Raw genomic sequence first — 21,753 nt, 5'->3', positions numbered from 1 at the left:
CAAAAGTGAACCCCCTAAGAGCTGGTCTTCCCAAAGACCCAAGAACCACTGACTTTGTAGAAGAAGCCAATCTGAAAACTTTGGTTTTTATAGTATGTAGACCCTTGACTGACAGATTTTCATTTTGGCCAATCCTCTTAAACAAAACAAAACCTAACTAAGGTGTTGCATATATTTCAATTTCTTTTTGTTGTTGTCTTAGAGAAAAGGTTTAATGTATGTTCTAGAATGATCTCAAACTTACCACATGGCTGACAATGACCTTGATTTTATCATCTGTTTTCACCATTAGAATCACAGGAGTGTTCTACTATGCCTGGTTATGTGCAGTGGGGATCAAACCCAGGGCTTAATTAGATAAGGCAAACAAATCTACCAATTGAGCTCAATGGCCAGCTTTGACACAATACTCATTTTATGTACATGAATCAAGGGCTTTTTATATGCTAGGTAAGCACTCTACCCACAAATCCTCAGCCCTCAGCCCACTATGCATTACTTTGACTATGTGATCACTTGTGTCTTAGTCAGGGTTTCTACTCCTGTACAAAACATTCTGTTCAAGAAGCAAGTTAGGGAGGAAAGGGTTTATTCAGCTTACATTTCCACATTGCTGTTCATCACCAAAGAAAGTCAGGACTGGAACTCAAGCAGGTCAGGAAGCAGGAGCTGATGCAGAGGTTATGGAGGGATGTCACTTACTGGCTTGCTTCCCCTGGCTTGCTCAACTTGCTTTCCTATAGAACCCAGGTCTACCAGCCCAGGGATAGCACCACCCACATTGGGCTGGGCCCTACTCCCTTAATCACTAGTTGAGAAAATGCCTACAGTTGGATCTCATGGAGACATTTCCTCAACTGAGGCTCCTCCTTTCTCTGTGATAACTCCAGCTTGTGTGAAGTTGACACAGAACCAGCCAGTACAACTTTATATGTTCAAAATCATCTGAGTGAATTCAGAGGCTGTTCTTTCTGCTATTAACCCTCACTCTAGAAGCTCTATGTGTAATGTGGTTTGCCATGAAGAAAACACAAGGGTATCCCAGGAGGGAGGATGATAATGGTCCTTTAAAGAGCACCACACTGCTCAATAGCCTTGAATGTTGCAAAGAGAATTTTGTTACAGTTTCCTCAGAAAATGGAACTCTTAGGATTTCACTTCTTTTCAGCTTAATCTTGGCCTGTATTTCTTCTGCAAGTGCTAGCTCTCTGCCAGGCTTTCTTCATCCTGGATGTGAGGCCCTGCCATTAATTCAACAATTCTTTTCTTGGCCATGAAGCTCTAGGTTGTCCACAATGTATGCACAAAAACGTCTTGCTGGAGCCAAGAACTCAGTTCTTCCTTTGCCTGGGTAAAAATCCCATTTTGGTCTGCAGTTATAAATGGGAGGCTTAGTGTCCATTCATCCTCTCCTCATGGTTCCCACTCATTTAAATTCCATTAGTGTGGTTTCATAATCTTTTCCTTTAGTCTGTGGGCAAACTTTTGCAGTCCTAATCCTTGGGGTTGTTCCTTGATCACCACAGCCCCTGACCTTCCCGATCAACACTGGGAGGAAAGCACTGGCAGCCATCCTCCCCCTTCCCTATCACCCCATTCCTTTGGGGGAGGGTTGCAGGGAGAGTCTCTTTGAAAGAGAAAACAGAAGAGAACTTGTCTAATGCAGACTCATAATTTAGAGAGTCTCCATGACTCACTGGTTTATAATGTTGGAGGCATGCTGGGTAAATCTGCCTTCTGTCTTTTAGAACATTGCCCCCAGACAGATCCCTATATGTCTCCTTAGGAGCCCTCAAGATATGAGAGTGTAAGACTTTGGCAACAATAATACAAAGAGGTATTGAATTTTTGTGAGCAACAGGGGGACCTCAGCTTCGCAAGTTAATGCAATATTGATCTGAGCCAGGAGGACAAGGCACTCTCATGCGCAACATATGTGGTCATTTGTGTTTTAGTTGAACAGGGCTACTGTTTTCTTCTTTTTGTAATTGTGGACCCAAAGGCCAAAGAGATCACTAAACCCAGAAGTATAATGCAAAAGTAAATTACTGGGGACTTTAGTGAGGGGGATATACAAACTCTGAAAAGCAGGACCCTAGTTCTATCAGGTTTGATGTGAAGGTGAAAGAATGTCTGTTTTGCTTAGATGACAGCATCCCACTCCATTATTCTTTCCAATAATCACAGCCCTACCTCAGAATGAAAATAATATGGTCTTCTGTCTTTGTATATGAAGAAAAGCAACAACAAAACACAAAAAGTCTTGGTTTCTTTGTTTGTTTGTTTCCTTCAGTTTTGTTGTTATTATTTGTTTTTATTTGAGACAGCCTGGTACTTGTTGTATTGCCTAGGTTAACCTTGAACTCAGTAATCTTATTTAAGCCTTCCAAATTCAGGGATTACATATATATGACCATGCCCATCTAAAGAGTGAGAAAACTTTAATACATAAGAAAGGAATAATTTCATAGGCACTAGACAGGCCACCTAACTTTTCATAATTTAGTAAGCATGTCAGTAGAGGATCTCTAGAGTTTGCACATTTATTTCTGTTCATGTGGTCTTACTAGGCTACTTTAAATAAAAAGTAAAGGAAAAACAGCAGCACTCATCTAGCTCTTAAGAAACTCATTATTGATTCTGCTGATCATTTCTACAATATCTGTGACAACTAAGTTCTGGTCTTTCTTCCCAGCTCAAGCAAAGAAGGCACAACAGTGGTGTGAGCTCATCATTCCCTGATTTCATTGTCCAGTCCACACAGACATGTAGTATCCTTTGCAGAGGCAAGTTTGGCTCTCTGTATCAGTCCAGACAGAACTGGTGGATCCACCAAGCTTCCAGCGAGTGAGAAATAGAGACATGTGATTCAAAACCTGCATGCCTTGAATTCAGAGTTTTAGAGTAGACTGCTTTTCTTCAAAGTCAATTTGAGTCAATGGATAGCTTTCAATTACTTAGTCATTTAATTTGATATTTATAATCAGACAGACCATAGGTCATGCAATGGCTAAAAGCCTTCTACACCCTTTGGATATTGTTTCCGGAAAAGATATCAGAGACTAATGATGTATTGGGAGTTAGGAGTATTGAACTACAATGACAAAAATGTTTCTAGTACTACTAACAAAAAAATCTAAGAGGGTCAGTTCCCATTTTCCCTAGAAGAAAGAAAGCTAGAAGTGTGCTGGTGTTGACTGGATAAGTCCAAGTAACTATGAGAAAAACATCAAAGTTTTTGTGTCACAAATGTAGCTCAGATAATTTAGGCTTTGTCTAGTGTTCATGAAGCCCTGGGTTCAATCCCCAGCATAGCATAAACCAGGTGTGACAATGCATGCCTGGAATTCTGGTACTGGGAAGGTGGGAGTTCTAAGACATTCTCAGCTACATAGTAAGTTTGAGACCAGCCTATACAACATGAGACCCTGTCTCCAAAACAAACAAAATGATGACGTCTTCCTATCCCAGAGATAGTCTTCTCTGGAAATGAGTCAACTCTGGCTCAGTTCAAACCATGGGTGCATAAGGCTGGCAACTCACATTATTCTTCATTTCAACACAGTGATTTTTGTAGAACCAGAAAATTACTGCTTTAAGAAACCCTTGACACTAATAACAATGTGCCTCTTTCTAAAAGTATTCTAAATAAGTTGGTTGATGGGACCTCCTCCTCAGATGTCTTTTTAATTGAAAGTTCTAGAAAAAAAGGCTGCAAATTTGGGTCCTGAACAAATAAACCTATTATTATGCATTCTAACTATTGTTATCACATTATTATAATGCTGTTTTCCTAATTATCAGATTGAGTGCTTGGAAATCAGTCAGTGCTATGTTTGGGGAAAATCTCATTATCTAATGAAGGAAGAATTTCTTTAAGATCATTATAATCTTCTTCATGAGGCAAAAAAAAAAAAAAAAAAAAAAAAAAAAGAAAGAAAGAACAGGTCAAACCAATAACTTGCTCATTTATTAAGTGGTAGTATAATGCTTCTTTAACATTAAATTTTTCTCTGCTGTTTAGTGATCAAGTGATTGGAATGTAAATGTTTTTTTAAAACTATAAGCAGCTGCCTTCGTATTTTACCTGATATTCACTTAGAATGTATACAGTTTAAGAATACCATGCTACCATCTTAATAGTAGCTATACATCTTAAACTACTGGCTATTGAGCTCTTTGAGCTGTCCTTTCCAATATATGCAGTGTGTTCTCAAGGGAAATCATAATAGGAAATTGGGCTAAGCACAATTTCAGCAACACAGCTGCCACAAGTTCTTTCATACTCTTCTCTTTGTTTGGAATTTTAACGTTGATTTTTTGCATTCACTTTCTAACTTTCCTGAAAGTTTCCTAAATGTCCACATAGATACTTCCCAACCCCCTTCAAACCCATGCTCAAAATTGTCTCCTCTTACTCTGGTCTGGTTTGACCACCCTATTCAGAAGTTCAACTACATCTTCTCTTCCTGATATGTCATCCCTCAATTCTGCTCTCTGTCTCTGTCTCTCTGTCTCTCTGTCTCTCTGTCTCTCTCTGTCTCTCTGCCTCTCTCTCTCTCTCTCTCCCTCTCTCTCTCTCTCTCCCTCTCTCTCTATCTATCTCTCTCTCTCATTTCTCGGATGAGTTATTGGATGTAAGTGATGTTTTAATGAACAAAAATAAAGAAGTCAGAAATCACACAGAACCATGAATAATGCAGACTCCACTGCCTGTGTATACAGTGAAGGAGTTGGGAGCCATAATTGGGAAAGCCTTTCTAATCACAGAAATTCCATCTCTACTCTTCACAGTTACATTTTATTTTCCCTTTTCATTTTGGACTATTAAGAAATGATGTGGGCCTTTTGATATTTATAAAAGATTTCTCCTTTTTTGAGGGATTTTTTTCCAGCTGCTATTAGATGTTACCTTCAGGGAATCCATCCCAGATCTCCAGCCGGTCATAGCGACAGAATATTCCCCCAGGAGGATTTGAGTCTTGCTCCAGGTCAAAACTTTCAAACTCCAGGATTATTTCAGACATCTTTGGTGCAAAGATGATGTAGGTGCACTCCAAGCCATTGGGGTATTTTTCAGGGAACCCAGGGGACTTTATCACTCCAGTAGGTGCTGTGTAGTTTTGAGAACATTCCGGCCCTGTGAGCAAGAGATAAAAGGGACAGAATAAATATTTCTCAATTTTCACAAGAAAAGCCTACCATCATCTTCAGTCACTGCTTAGCATTCCTTAACAGTGACCTACACACACACACACACACACACACTCACACACCGTGATATCAAGTATCACAAATATATATATATATATATATATATATATATATATATATATATATATATATATATATATATATATATATATATATATTCCTTCATGTGGGAACGATGACTAAGTAAGCTGAAGAAATCTCGACAGAGCCCTAGAGAAATAATTACAGCCCCTTCAAGCTCAGATCTTTAAATCTCAGGGCTGACAGCCCTTTATTGGTGAAATAGAACATTTATGGAGACGAGGGAGAGAATTCAGCCAAGAGAGTTTGGGTTTCAGATTCCCCTGGCAATGAGTCGGTCACTCTGCCAGATGTGACCTCTGTCTCTTTGACAAACTGAATGTGAAAGGTAATTCGTACATGGACCCCGGGTGACTGACTCAGACTGAGCAGTGTTGACACAGGTGCATGTCAACGTGTGGCAGTTAGCAAGGGCACCATAAACTGTGATTATAGCCCTGATGCTAGGAGTCACCTGATATCAACACTGACACTATAACCTTCCCCCAAGTATCAGCTGTGGTGTAGTATACCATCCTAAATTTGTTCATTCAGAGGCATATGCAGAAGGTACATATTTACAATGTGTGATTTTAATAGCTGGTCAGGGTTATCAGGACTTTGCAAACTGTGGTGATTTGTCATTGCAGAACAAGAGGAGGTATGTATACACTACAGACTGGCCTTGTAGTTCTAGAAATGAGCAAAATTCCAAGTCTGTAGCATCTAGCACCAGTCAGGTTAGTACTGTCTACACAGTTGGAAAGACAACTTTCCCTTGTGGCCACCATTGTTCTGATCTTCAAGTAGCCATACTTAAAGCACAGAAAACAGGACATCCCTTCCTCTTTAAAGAGTTATTTATTTTAGTGTGTGTATGTGTGTGTGTGTTTTCCTACATGTATATGCACCATAAGAGTACTTGGTGCCCATAACGGTCAAAACCCTTGGAACAGGAGTTATGGATGGTTATGGGCTACCACATGAATACTGGGAACGAAATGTGAGTCCTTATAAGAGCAAACAGTGCTCTTTACCACTGGGCTATCTCTCCTGCCTCAAAAATGGGATCTTTTGAATCTCAATACTGTATTCAAGAATGTTAGAGTTAGCTTCTCTTTTCCTGCACCATTGGCTGGCTGTGACTCACAGGTCACTGTAAGAATTCCAAGAGTTGATGAAGGAAGGGGACATATCAAGACTGTCCTTTGCATCTTTGTGTATATGTGTCTCTGTGTATGAAAGTTCACGTAGGTCTGCATGCAGCAACCAGAGGATGACCTCTACTGTCTTTCCTTACAGCCACCTACCTGGTTGTTTTGAGATGGTCTCTCATTTTTACTTGAGATCCCGGACCTCACCCAGGATCACAGATTTATTAAATGACTGGCTGGTGACCTGAGTCTGCCTCTCCAAGAATGTTCTATAATGCCTAGCACTTTACTTGGGTGTTAGGGATCGAACTCATTTTGATTCTTATATTTGTAGGACACGTGCTTTACTGATTGAGTCATATGCTTAGTCTGACACTGTTCTGAACAGAGTGGAAGTGCCCAAAGACTTGAAGTAACTTCTTAAACATCAAAGCCAGTTTTAGTAACTCAGATCAATAAACCCATCTGAGGCTCTGGCAGTCCTGGGGAAAATTAGTTGGCTAGCACCTGAGTTATATATTCACAGTTCAGGAGTGTAATAAAACAGGGCTTGTTACCTGTACACAATATACTTGGCCTTCCAAAAATGATCTGGTCTGTTAAGAATGCCTCCCAAACTTTCTTACATGGCCTCAAGCTATTCCATTGTGCCTCCAGATGTTTGATTATGGCTAATACCTCATGAATCTGTTGCATTTTGACAGGTTATTTCTAGATGATGGTTTTTATTTCATTCTGAATTCTCTTGGAGCTTCTCAGACAACAGTGATAATGTCAACTTGACTTACAAATTCACAAGTAGCATGAAATATATACAAAATATGTAATACCCCCATGTCATATACCACAATTACATATAAACATATTTTATATTTTACATTAATTTGTAATTGCATAGTTAAGAAACAATAAATCTATGTATTGAATGAGGCATGATACTGTCAAATTAGAATTTTACTTCCAAGATGTAATGTGTCTTCTTGTCTCAGACTCCTCTCTGAGAAAGAAACACTTGGTTAGGTCTTCTAAGGCAAAGTACATAGAGAACTCAAATGCAGGTATTAATACCTTCTCCTGAGAAAGATTATTGTACCTAGATGAGACTATGGCTCAATGAGATAAAAAAAAATTTGACCTGCATTGTTTCCACTTTCATAACTACACAATTTTCAACATTTCCACATTATGTACTCTTGGAAGTGATTTCAAGCTGAGTATGGCTCAATATAGCACAGAAATCTCAAAGGGTGATTTGAGAAAACTAGGCTGAGCACCAGAAGATGTGGGCTTCATTCCTGCCTGAAACCTTGAAAGTTTCACTGAAACCTTGAAGCCTCCAGCATTTCAGAACCATCCTTGTTTTCACAGGACTCCTAACTTTGAATTTGAAAAAGGAAATGATAATTTCTCATTCTCTTTACCATACACCAAAAAAATTATTATTTTTTTTGCTTGGATATTTTATTTTATTTTATCTTATTTTATTTTTGGGAGAGAGCCCCAGAGAATGCAGACTAGCCTGGTACTTGGTTTGTAGCAGAAGATGCCCTTGAGCTTCTTGTATTCTTGCCTTCATTTTCAAGTGATAGCCCATGTAATCCCTGTGCTCTGTCCACTGAGCCACATTGCCCAGCCTCAAATGATTGATTTCTTTTGTTTTGTCTTTTACATCTTCCTTTTTCACTGTTACATAAGTTGGCCCCATTAAAAAATGCACTCCCCCACAGGAGACAGTGGCAGGCGAGGGTTCAGGAACTCTACAGGAGCTCCCAGGGATGAACAAGAGTGAGGCCAGCCTGGAAGCCAGTGAGTTGCAAGGGGACAGTGTTTATACTCACAGATCTAGAGGTATATACCATGTTTGACTACGACTTGGAAGATGACAGGTACCTTATGTGGCTCCCAAAGAAATCACATCTTGATATTAATGACCAAGGGGGTAGGATAATCATAACTATGATGCTTTCTTGAAGTTGCTGTTAGATAGGGCCCCCTACTTTCCAGGAATTTAGCCTCAGCTGCTTATAGCTGAGGATGATGGTGAAATTCTGCTACTCCTGCCTTCAATAATCAAGCAATAGATAAACACCATGACTAGGTTACCTCATGCTGGGGATGGAACCCAGGGGGTCCTTCATGTTAGTCAGGTACTCAACCAAATGAATAACATCCCTCCCTGATTCTTGCTAAATATATAGAGTCTTAATTATATAGTCTGTACCATACACTGCCACTCAGCCCTGACACTGAAGTCTATACAAACTGTTCTAGACTCCTTCAGTGGTGGGGCTGGTGGCCCAGGCCAACAAGCAGGACAGTGGAAGAGTGGTAGGCTTGAGGTTTATGTGTCTCAGAGAAGGATCTTTAGGAAGATGTAAGGGAAACATCAGGGCTCTGGGGGAAGAATCAGGGTGGTCTGAGGTGACCAGGGGTTCTAAGGCTGTAGGCAGGACAGAGCTTGGTCTCAGCTACTGGGATTAGGGATAGCAAATTCTCATATTTGTAATCCACTGCCTGAAAACCTCAAAGTCAGCATCTAAAAAATTAATTTCCTGGTGGCATTAAACTATGATCAGTATAATCCACATGTTTTTAAAGAAACTTTTGAAGTTTCTAAGCCCTGAAAGAAGTGCTGAGCTTTCAGAAGATCAGAAATCTATTAGCTCTGTATTATTAAATGACTTCTGAGGAATAATATATATTTATGCACCTATTTTGTAAATATTTTTATGCAGACTATAGATGAAGTAGTAGAAAAGTGGGTTTTGAATTTCTCAAATAGAAACAGCAGTGTTGGAAAATAAAGCATATGTTACATGGGGAAATTTGAAGATAGTAAGAGAAGCATTGGTAAATGTATTATATGTACATATAGAACACTTGTACATACAGGTACTCTGTATGCTGTATGTAGTGTATACACACAGAGGACAACTTGGGCATATGCACAGCAAAGTCAGGTTAACTAGAAATGCTCCCTGAGAAAAGAAATTGGAGCCAGGTTTCCTAAAAGGTCAAGTGCAATTTGGAAGGCTACAGGGCCCTGAGACGTGAAGGAATAGGCTCATTTGTAATTGCTATAACAGTTCTTCTCAAGCGCAAGTCAGTGGCAGCTGTCAGAATTACATGTTTCTGTTTCATCTGAATCCACATGGCTGTGCTGGGTTCCACTGAGGAGGAAACTGATATGCTAGCCAGCCAGCCACCCACACCAACTTCAGGCAGGTGCAGAAGTGAGCACTTTTATCACTGATAGTACTGGAGCAGGATGCTCAATGTTGCAAGTGACAGTTGAAAGTGGAGGAAGGCAAAAGCTGCTCAGGCCCTGTCCAGCATCCAGCAGCATCAAACTTAACCCAGCAGGCTAGGTTATAATGACATGGGCTTGGTGGCCCATGGAGAGGCCTCAAATAGGATTAGACTACATCTACAAAAGCACAATTTTGGTCTACTTGGTGGTTTGTGGCAGTCAATTTAGAAAGAATATGTAATTTTCTGAGTCTGTTGTATGAAACTAAAGAGAACATGCTAGATACGGGGAGTGACAAGAGAGTAGCCTAATAGTGCTTGGGGTGTGAGCTTTGATGGAAGACGAAGAATTCTCAACACGTCAGCAACCCATCCTCACTCTCCTCTTCTGCCTCCTCCCCTTCATCTCTCTCTCTCTCTCAAATACCTGAAGATCACTCAGAATTACTGAAAATTAAAGTCTATTCTTACTCCTTTTCTGACACCTGTTGCCTTTGATGATACTATATGCAAGAAAGCCAGCACATGTGAGTGTATGTGTGTGTGCACGTACAGATAGGTAATAATACCCTCTGGATAACAAGTCATACAACTTTCAATGCAATAAAACTTGGATTCATGTAATCAGGGGTTCATATGTATGTGTAGGCCCTAAAAAAAATCAAGACAAGGTCTCTCACTAGCTCAATAAGCAGGCTAGCACAGCTCAGTAACATGTCCCAGGGATTCTAGTCTCTCCAGCTTCCCACTGCTACTATTAGAGGCATATACCACCACATTTTGTTCTTAACAAAGGTGTTAGGAGTTCAACTCAGGTCTTCATGCTTGCTAGACAAGCACTGTACTGTCTGCCCAGTCCTGTGTTTGCATATAATTATGCAAGAAGTTATTTCTACACAAGGGTTAGGGTTAGGGTGTAAAGAAGTCATATTGATGTTTTCCAAACTCCCAGTGGTTCTTCCTGCTGTGGCCTATGGGCTCTGGATCCATTGCTGACTTGGAATATCTTAGGTTTTTGTCACTGTTGTCACTAGATTTTTTTCCTCCTGTTTAAACAGACACTTTCTTCTGTATTTCACAACACATTCTAGACTTAAGCCACTGTTTCTGGATTGTCAAGAAATACAGGCCCAGTTAAACAGTTAAATAGCAGAAACAGATTTTTAATACAAGAGGAATCTGCAGTGGTCTTCAGATACCTCGCAGTGCTATGTGTTAACCTGTTTCAGATTAGATCTGAAATGTTCCCAGCTTGATCTTATTGGAAGGTGGGGGAATTTTAGAGAAGTCATCTAGTCTGTGTGTGTGTGTGTGTGTGTGTGTGTGTGTGATCTTTTAAAGTGGTTATGTAATGGTAAGCTTTAGGCATGGTCATAATCCCTCAAATCTGGAAGCCTATGAACTGTCAGTATTAACCACAGATTTAAGGCAAAAGAGACTAACTGCCCTAACAGACAAAAGCAATCAAACTTCATGGCTGGGGTTGTGTGGTTCAGTTGGTAGAAGGTTTGCCTGGCCTGTATAAAGCCCAAGGCTCCATCCCCAGTGAGGTATAAGCTATATAAGGGGCCACATAGTTCTGATCTTAGTACCCAGCAGGTGGAAGCAGGACCATCAGGAGTTCAAGGTCATTCTTGGCAACATAGCAAGTTAGAGACCAGCTTTTAGTCTTTGAGTGGGTAGAGGGAGATGGAGAAGGAAAGGAACAAGAAGGAGAGGGAATAAACTCCAGTAGTATTTTAGCTTATTTCTGAAAAAAAATATCAATGCCTTTCAGAAAATTCAATGATGTGATACATTCTCTCTTTAATCAACACATTTCAGGGTGGCACCTTTTAAAACTTTATTTTTTGAGTACTTTTGATCCATTTCAAACACACTTCACTCAAAATGTTTCCCAACATTTCTATAAGGGAAAAATTAAATTCTTTATGAAAGGAAGGAGCCATGACCTTCACCTTTCTTTCCACTAAATCTCTTGGGACTTCAAACAACACTGAAGAACCATTTACTCATCCTTGCTCTTATGTAAGTTACTTACCTCTCTTGAAGATTTCATAGCGGATAGAAAACCCTGCTCCGTGCGTCTCATAGTCAGAGACAAATTTGATGAAGAGAAAGGGCCCTGAGGACACCACAGGAGAAGGTGCGATCTTCCCACAGAACTTCCCCCATAGACGGCCATTTTCATTCTCTCCGTCGATCACTTCCACATAGTCATACCTTGCAAACGAGAAAGGGAGGCATCGTGAGGTGGAGAGGAAGGCCCTTTCGATTTCACATTCTGAGAAATATAACAGCTGGTATGGTCTGTCAAGGGGAGAGAATGTACCATCTGCATTTGCCACACTGCTCAGCACAGGGGGGCAAAAGAGTGAAGCACCATAATTAAAATGGACTGCATTGCCCGAGCACATTATCAACAACACAGAGCCATTGAGAATAACGGTGTCCATTATACTTGCAGACAATGTCAGTTAAAGTAACCAATTAACAAGAAAAAGCAAAATCTCTGAAGCACAATTCTCTATTATTAAATAGTGTTGCTTTGTCTGTGGTGGGGTGTCCTGTGCATAATGTAGGACATTCTTTTCAAACTTCGAGCTTCTCTTATGAATTCAGAATGTCCCCTTGGCTAGAGTGCCCCATGAACAATACTTTGATTTCTGTGAGAGACCTTCTAAACATATGGCTGCAGAATAATAAACAGATTCTTCACTATTTTATGCCATTCTGCCCAATTCCAGGCTTCTGAGAAAGGACTCTCTCTTTAGCCACATTCAGTGGCTGAGACAGAATACCTCCCCAGCCTACACAAGTGTCACAAAGCATGATTTAAACTGGAAGAAAAGGGTGGAGGGATATGTAAAATTGGAAAGTAACTTTGTTTATACTCACTAGTCAGAATCTTTAAAGAGATATTGTTGGAAAAAGAAACTTCACGATTGTGAAGTCATCAAGGAAAACCCAGGCTTGATAATCATGCTGACAGGACTAACAGTGAAAAGATCAGACTGGGTTAATATGTGCTTAGAACACAAGGATCTTAAAAATGGCAGAAAACTACAGCAGGAAGCACAGGTGTCCCTGAGTAGAGCAAGATTTCCATTGGTTTGGTGTTTTGTGTTTTAGTCTTTCTTTTGACTTCCTTCCTCCCCCCACCCCCCCGCTGCCCTGTGTGTGTGTGTGTGTGTGTGTGTGTGTGTGTGTGTGTGTGTGTGTGTGTGTGTGTGTGTGTTTGGGTTTCAGGTCAACACTGGATATCTTTCTTTAAGAGCTCTCCACCTTATTTTTTGAAACAGGCTCTCTGAAGTTCACTAATTAGGCTGGGCTGACTGGGCAGTTACTGAGCTCCAGGGGCCCCATCTTCACCTCCCAGTGCACGTGGTTACCGATGCACACTGCCACGCTTGGCTTTGTATGTGGCTGCTGGGGGTTTAAACTCAGATCTTTATGTTTGTGGATCGAGCACTGGGCCCAATGAGCCATCTTCCCTGCCCTTCCATTCTTACTAAGCCACCACCGGGGAGTCATACAAACCTGATTTGTCTTCATTTTTCTCCTAGAACTCATACAAAACCATTGCAATCCATTTATTTCATACCTCAACTTGCTTTTGAAATCCTGGGATATATTCATTTCAGGCCCCTGGCTAAAATATGGCAGCCACATAAACTGTATTTGGCAATTTAAAAGAAATCAAGTGAAGGAAATCTTCATGATGACTGTGCAGTCACTAACAAACCCTCTTCAAACTGCCAGAACCCATGACTTATGTCTACAGAAAACCCCCGGGAGACAAGCACCAGGATGATATCACTGGTTAAAGTGGACAGCTCAAGGCTCTTTAAATTAAAGATGACATTACCTCATCAGTTAAAATTGTCTGCCAGCTTTGTGTATCTCAAGAAGAAAACAAAGCTGGCATTGATGGAGCTAAGCATTAACATATGTGAATTATTGTCCAAACACATTTTCCCTTGTTGAGTCTGTTATTTCAGTAGTAATCATGGGGCCAGCTAACACCTCTAATATTACTGTCCCTTTGTGAAATGGGTAAATGTGCTGAGGAATTATTCCTTTCTCCATCCTGGCAGAGATGTTTTATATTTAAAAGATAAAGGAGAGGTGAAGGTAAGAGAGGGGGAGGATGAAGATGAAGAGGAAAAAAACTATATTTAAAACCCTAGCCAACTTTCCAAGGTAACAGCAGCCTTGGAAGAACAAGTCTGGACCCACCACAGCCTCTCTCTCCAGCCAGTCTTTATGGAGTGATTTCTTTCATGTACTGCTCCACTGACAAGAAAGGCCTGCAGGCTCTGCCCTGTGCTTTCTTATAATCTAACTGTGATTTGAACTGCTTGCTGTGTTTGGTCTGGACACTGCGCACACCCAGCTTTGCAATATAAGCTTTCGAGCCAATCTTGACAGGGTATGAATACTAAGCAACTAAATCCTGTTGCATGCTGCCTTCCAGGCACAAATAAGAGAGGCGGGGCAGGCACTGTGAAGAAAGAAGGGCATTTCTGTGGGGAGGGCTTTTTCCCAGGTATCAGAGTACTCAGCTAACTATTGCAAGAGGGGAGAAAGCTAGTATTTTAATTCATACATTCTCTGGTAGTAAATACCAGGCCCTCCCCTTGGCAACCATAAAGGCTATTTTTAAAAGTGTGAGGGGTGTGAATTAGAATCCCTTCCTAGCAAGAGATAAGCCACAGCCAGTGCCAAGTTTAAGAAATTGAGTTATTCAGGGATACTACATTCACATTTGGATGCTGGAAGGGTGCTAGCATTTTAGCACTCCCTTCAAAGTACTATCCAATCAGGTCCAAGCAATATAGGAAATGAGGTTCTTGCACACAGGCACACATTCAGGAGAGTGGATCCTGCCCAAGTTGTAGGAGTAACATCACCAAAGGAGTGAAGAGGAGGCAGCTTGCATCTCCCTCTGGAGTTGATACCAGCCCTGCTCCCCACCATTTTCCCTGTCAGACACCATGCACAGAATGAAGCTGGTGGGCCAGTTTCCTTCCTGGGAAAACCAAGGCAACTCACCCAGGCCTCACTGGCCTTATGCCCAGGATCCCAAGTTTGCAAAATTTGACACTCCCTCCCCTCACCCCCACCCCCCAAAAGTCTGTGCAATGTTCTGCTGCTGCTGCTAGGGAGGCAACCATGTTTGCTTGGTTGGATTGTCAGGTTCCTGAGTTGAGACACAGGGCCCTGCAGGATGAGTCAGGGGGCACCTATTTGGCTCCAGCAGCTAGACCTGAAAACTGACACCAAGAGGAATCTAATTTATGACGCCACAGAGAAAATCCCCCAAATCAACTCATCCTGCTCTGGCAAATGGATATTCCAGGTGATTAGGGAAGGGTTCACCCTTCCACCAGGGAATTCAGGAAGCAGACCCCTTCTGTCCTTGTACCTAGTGTCTATAAGATGTGGCCCCTTGCTTCTTGCAAAGAAAACATAAACTTTATTTTTCTTTTTAAGTCAGGATCTCAAGATTCTGAATCACTAGTCTTGAATTCATGGTATGCTCTTAACCTTCTTATGGTTTAAATGTTAGATTTATAGATGTGAGACACTATTGCCAACCTAGGAAATGTAAAGTTATAGTGGATTAAAAAAAAAGATTCAGAAGGCAATCAACCCTTTAGGGTGGCATTCTCCCTCTATTGGAATCTTATAACTTCAGACTCTTCCCTGTCTGATTAAGGTGGCTGAGGAGATATGTATTTCCTGGAAAAGCAACACAAAGACCTGTATAGTCTTCTGCAATTAAAAGAGATACTCCTACAGGTGCTGAGTTTCAGGGTGACAGCTGACAGACCTTTTCTTGACTGTTCTTGAGCTTAGAATCTAAGCCCTTCACAAGCCATAGTCCTTTGCCTACATTAATCCCCCAGCCTCACCCTACCTGGTGAAATATCTCTAATAAAGATTTCCTTCTAAGAATTCCTGCAAGAATGGCCATGGTATACAGGGCATGAGTAGTGCATGCTATTAATCCCAGCATTTAGGAGGAAGGAGCTGGCACATCTCTATGAGTTCTAGGCCAGCTTGGCCTACAGAACCAGTTCCAGGACAGCCAGAACTACGACACAGAGAAACCCTGTCTCAAAATAAATAAATAAAAATAAAAAAGAATGGTCAAGGTATTATTACCCTTTTCTTTAGGGAATCTTAGATTACAGTGTTAGAAAAATGGCTTCTAGGGCAGAAAGTGCCTGGGGTCTCTGAAGAATGGCTCCAGACACCTTGGAAGTACATAGCGATGAACAGATAAGGAACAAGTCACACTTAACATTAGATTTTTTCTCAGGAGACTACAGATGACCCATGGTGCTGTGGAGGAGCTGCTAATTGAAGGAAAGCCAATACTCAATGGGAAGTTTTCTGATGTAGAATGCTTCTGTGACCAGATACCATCTCCTTCTACTTGGCTTTCACATACCCTGGAGCCAGTAGGAAGGGAGAATCTTAGGGTGTTTCTCTTTCTGATCTCCCAATAGGATCATCCCCCTCACCCCTGACATGGGCACAAGCACAAAGAAGATATGTGATCCCCAACATTGCTCCCTCCCCAAATTGTGAAGAACATTGAGAAAGAAAATCCCCAACTGCAACAAAAAGTTTCTGTGTAGCATTGGGGTCTTTTAGACAAAGCTTTATAATAGTACCCAATAACCTATAAAGGACTGCTGGATTTCCATCTAAGAATGACCTAAAACGTACTTCAGATAACAATTCAGAAATACACTATAAGGTCTAGAACAGTATCAACAGTATCAAATTTTTACATACATTCATATTATGAAGTGGTTATTAACATTTTCAACAAGTGCATGTATGTGGTGTGTATATGTATATGTATGTGTATGTGTATATGTATATGTGAGTAGGAGTGTATTTGCCTGTATATATATGAATGGAGGCCAGAAGTTGATGCTGGGTGTTTTCCTATACATCTTTCTACTTTATTTTTTGAGGTAGCTCTTTCACTGAACCCAGAACTTACTGGTTTGTCTAGACTGGCTGGCCAGAAAACTCCAAGGATCCTGTCTCTATCCTCAGTGCTGGGGTCACAGGCTCTGTCTTAGTCACTTTTCTATTGTTGTAGCAAAACACTATGACTAAAGTAACTTATAAAAGATAGCATTTAATTTGACTTATGGTAGCAAAAGATGATGGTGGACTCTAATGGTGGGCCCACATGAAGCCAGGGTTCACTGAGTGTTCATATCTTGATCCACAAGTGGAAGACATAGAGAACACATTGGGAATAGCCTTAGTCTTTTTGAAACTTCATGAAACCCCACAGCCTGCCTCTAGTGACACACCTCCTCTAATAAGACCACACCTCCTAATCCTTCCCAAACAGTTCCACCAACTAGGGGGCCAAATACTCAAAAATATGAGTTCATGGTGGCCATTCTCATTTAAACTACCATAGACTGAAATCACCATGCCAAGATTTTACATGTATATTGGAAATCTGAACATGGACCCTCAATGTTTGTATACCAAGTACCTTACCAGATAAGCTATTATCTAGGCCTCCAAATTTTTAACAGGTGAAATGTGTATGCTGTGAGGAATGACAGGTCTACTTAGAGAGTGCACATTCAGTACTAATTCATTTATAGAACAAGAAGAAAATATGTCTAGCACTGGATTACATACTGATCACTGGATTGGGAGATGGCTCATGGCAGAGCTTACAGAAGACATGGGTTCAAGTCTCATCACCCATATTGTGCTCACAATCATCTGTAATCCTAGTTCTAGGAAATCCAACAGGCATGCATGTAGTACACATACATGCTTTCAGGCAAAACATTCAGATGCTAAGAAAATATTTTTTTACCCATTTCTGTATCTTTAATTTTTTTCTTTTATTATTATTAATTTTACTGTGGACAAGTGGTGTTTATAATCAAATGAAGTCAGTGTTCAAAGCACTAATACCTGTTTAGAAAGCAATAAATCAGTGTGTTTGCCTACCTAGCAACTTTATATTTCTTGGTTAGAAAATGATGTCATTAACACGTTTTATTTCAAAGTAAATCAAGGACTTCACTTTCTCTTAAAAAAAAAAAAAAAAAAAAAAAAAAAAAAAAAAAAAAACCACTGAATCAATTGAGATTCTCTGTGTGATTTTTTTCAAATAAAAGAAGTCAAAGGAAGTTGGATTTGATTTCTTACTTTCTGAAATGCTGGCCGCACTGTCTGACATTGTCCAGTACATGTCCTCTTACTTGCCTTATCTAACTTGGCTTTGTGGGGATCTGTGAGCAATGGAATACTTCCAGAAGAACGAAGAGTTGGGACTCTGTGAGATAGTATCCATGTGCACACAGTGCTGTCTGTTGTGTTACCTGATCCCGGTAGCCATCCTTCTCTCTGGGCATGAGCATAACAGGTATGCAGGTACATGTGTGTAAGGTGTGTGTGGAGAAAAGACGCCAACCTAGGCTGTCATTTGTCAGAAGTATTCCACCTCTTTTTATTTATTTTGTTTGTTTATTGTTGCTTTGAGACAATCTCTCATAGGCCTAGAGCTCACCACATAGGCTAGACATCATCTCAACACACACTCCCAGCCAGCTGCTCTTGCTACACTTTTCAAACATGTTTTCTGGAAGTGTTATGTCTATGCCAAAACTGGCCATTCCTAGTAATCTGTTGTTTCTTCCCTGGTTACTGTTGTTTGAGGATTCCTCTAAGTCTTCATTAGTTTTTCTTTTAAGAGTTATACAAACATTTTCATGTTAGCTTTCCACAGCTCTACCAAGTTCCTGATATATGCAACTTCTTCTTTTATTGGTGTGCATGTACATGTGTATATGTGCATTGAAGCCAGAGGTCAAGTTTGGATGTTGTTCCTCAAATACTGTACACCCTGGTTATCATTGGCCTGAGTCTTCCTAATTCATGTGGGCAGGCTGATGATCAGCTGATCAGGCACAGGGATCCACCTGTCACTGTATCCTTCCTTAGTATTGAAATTCCAAGCACACATCATGGAGGCTAGCTTTTTATGAAGTTCCAGGAACAGAACTCAGATTCTCATTGGGGCATGACAAGCGCTTTGTCTCTTGAATTAGCTTTCCAGACTCTGAGACATCCAACATTAGATTCACAACTCTGGAGGTTTTAGTTGGAATTGGCCCTTTGGGTTTGGGGCCTGTGGAGAGCATGCATCACAGCTGGGAACCTGGTGAAGGATCGCTGCTCATGTCAGGGCCACAAAGCAAGAAAACAAGAAAGAAGCTCTGGACTATTTCTCTCAAGAGCACAGCCCCATGTCCCTGTGAACTGAGAATCTTGTGCACATACATGCAACCCCCTTTTAAAGGACCATCTCTCCCAACGTTCTAAACGAGGCCTTGGGGAGACACTCAGGATGAAAATTACAGCAATTTTAGTGCAAGCAAAGGCAAGAGTGTACAGAAAGATGGTGCATTCCTCCCTCCAGGGAGCCAGCCCAGCTGAAAGTGATGTGGTCCTCCTGCTATTAAGGTAGCCTGTGTCTTCCAGCTCAGGCCGGGTGTCAGGTCCTTTGTGATGAGAACCAAGTTTAGATGAGCAATGGGAACAAATCCACATGGGTGCTGGAGATTAAAGGGTGTGGCAGCCTGACCATAGTTATAGGCAACTCAGCACAGTAGGGAGGGACTGGAACAGGCTCTCCTTTCCTCATGGTAACCCAGAGGGAGGGCCCTCTGAAATCAACCTGAATAATGATGCCCCCAGATTCAGAGCACAAAGGAAGCCTCCTGCTAAGGACCCTGTTGAGTGTTCCCAGAAACAGAGGCACACTATGACAGGGCTGCTTTCTCCCAGCTCCCAGCCTATAACACAACATCCATTCAAAACTCACAGTCACCCTGGAGGCAGTTCTATTTTATGACGTCATTGTGCTCCCTGTCAAATTTTTATGTATTCATAATCAAATGTTTCCTTCTTAAAGCATTTCTCCCTGTATTTCTTTCCAAGTATCATAAATCTACCAACCTAAGTATGCACCCATCAACTGAGCTGTTTCTCATCTACCATGATAATCTATTATCTCTACACATCTCCCTACCAATCATTTACCTATTTTATCATCTCTTTATCACTTTATAATATCAATTAAGCTGTTATCCTTTATCACCTATCTAATCTATTATCAACATATCAACCATCTACTATGAAGCTACCAACCAAGCTACCTGTCTATCCCTCCATCATCTATTTACCTCAGCTATTTAACATTCACCCACCTACCCACCCATCCACCCCTCTGGCTTCCCTAGTGTATATATTCTGTGCTTTAGAATAAGGGTTGAACACATCCATTTTTTAAATTTAGGATTCATTTTTTTTCTTAGTGTGGCATTTCTTGTACTCCCTTCTTCCAGCAGGTCTTTCAACAGACACCCTACATTGAAATTCTTAACCAAAGATAGTGTTGTGAGGTCTATTGCAATATCTATGCTGTCAGCATTTTTTTTATATTTATGGTTCATTTCTTTGCAGTCTTATCACCCAAGATCAGGTCACATCTCTGAGTAGATCAAGGTATACTACAAAAGAGCCACACATTTAAGGTTCAGGTAGGATTTCCTTCATTGCCTGGACCCAGAAGAGCACAATGTCAAAAGATGCAGGCAACTGGAAATCCTCATCTCACCTCTCCTCATCTCACTCCACCTTTCCTCATCTCTCCTCTCCTCTCCTCACCCTTACCCCATCTCTCCTCTCTCTCCTCTCCTCTCCTCTCCTCTCCTCTCCTCTCCTTACGTCACCCTTACCCCATCTCTCCTCTGCTCTCCTTACCTTAACCTTACCCCATTTCTCCTCTCCTCTTCTCTCCTCTCCTCACCTCACCCTTACTCCATCTCTCCTCTCCTCTCCTCACCTCACCCGTACCTCATCTCTCCTCTCCTCTTCTCACCCTTACCTCTTCTCTCCTCATCTCACCTCACCAGTACCTCATCTCTCTTCAACTCTCTTTGCCTTTCCTCATCTCTCCTCTCATCTCCTCATTCATGTATCCTCTCCTCTCCAAACCTCTCCTTATCTCACCTCTCCTCTCCTCATCTCACCCTCATCCTTACTTCACTTTAATCCTCACCTCTCTTCTTCTTTCCTAGAAACTTCATGTGTCATTTAGTTGCGGCATTGTTCCTGTCCAAGGCTTATTCAGTGTTACTCTTCAGATTGGCCATAGGCTTTCTGGTGAGTCTCCTTCTGAGTAATTCCAATACCATCAAGCACATTTACACATTTCTCTTGACTAATGATGAGTCACAGTTTTGTTTCCTATTGCTGTGATAAGATACTCTGGCAAAATAGCTTAAGGGAGGAAGGATTTATTTGGTTCAAGATTCCATGTTACAGCCACAATGTCAGGAGCTTTAGAAAACTGGTTACATTATATCCACAGTCAAATGCAGAGAGCAATGAATTAATAAATATGTGTTTATTAGTATTTAACTCACTTTTGCATTTTTAGACAGCTCAGGATACTCAGCCTAAGGAGTGTTGCCACCCACAGTGAGTGGGTCTTCCCTCTTAAATAAATATAATCAAGATAATTCCCCCACATATATATCCATGTGTAAGCCTGATCTAGATGAACTTCTTCTTCTAGACTATCTTCCCAAGTGATCCTGGATTGTGTCACTTTGACAAAATTAATGTTACCACTTTATGTAATTATAAGCAAATAGCTAGTTCTTTAATAATTGGGTGGATCTCATGAACCTATCTTTACATATTAAAATTTTAACCTATCAGAAGGTAACATTTGAAATGTAAACAGAGAATATCTAATAAAATAATTTTTAAAAGTTAACCAATCTATACTAATAGATGGTCTGCCTGAGTTAAGACAGATCCCATGGTCAAGGCTTGGTGTGTTCATAACCTCAGTGCTGGGTGGAGTGAAGACAATAGTATCTCTGGAGCTCCTTAGCTGCCCAGCTTAGCTGAATAGATGAGATTCAGGTTCAGTGAGAGACTGTTCCTCAACAAATAGCGTTTGAGCTGGAGGGATGGCTCAGCAGTTAAGAGCACTTGT

General features: G+C 40.9%; 1 protein-coding gene across 2 annotated transcripts in view; it reads right to left on the bottom strand.

Moving 5' to 3' along the window:
- The window catches only part of NRP1 (neuropilin 1), a 144,882-nt gene that overhangs the window by 75,178 nt on the left and 47,951 nt on the right, over positions 1–21,753 (bottom strand). For both annotated transcript variants that reach the window (XM_080937264.1, XM_080937265.1), the window contains exons 3-4: positions 11,719–11,900; positions 4,913–5,140 (exon numbers count right to left, since the gene is read on the bottom strand). In XM_080937264.1, coding sequence (XP_080793390.1) covers positions 4,913–5,140; positions 11,719–11,900 — 410 coding nt within the window. The remainder of the gene's footprint in view (positions 1–4,912; positions 5,141–11,718; positions 11,901–21,753) is intronic.

The sequence above is a fragment of the Micromys minutus genome (assembly GCF_963924665.1).
Source record: "Micromys minutus genome assembly, chromosome: 24".
Lineage (NCBI taxonomy): Eukaryota > Metazoa > Chordata > Mammalia > Rodentia > Muridae > Micromys > Micromys minutus.
This window is presented reverse-complemented; position numbering and strand designations above follow the sequence as displayed.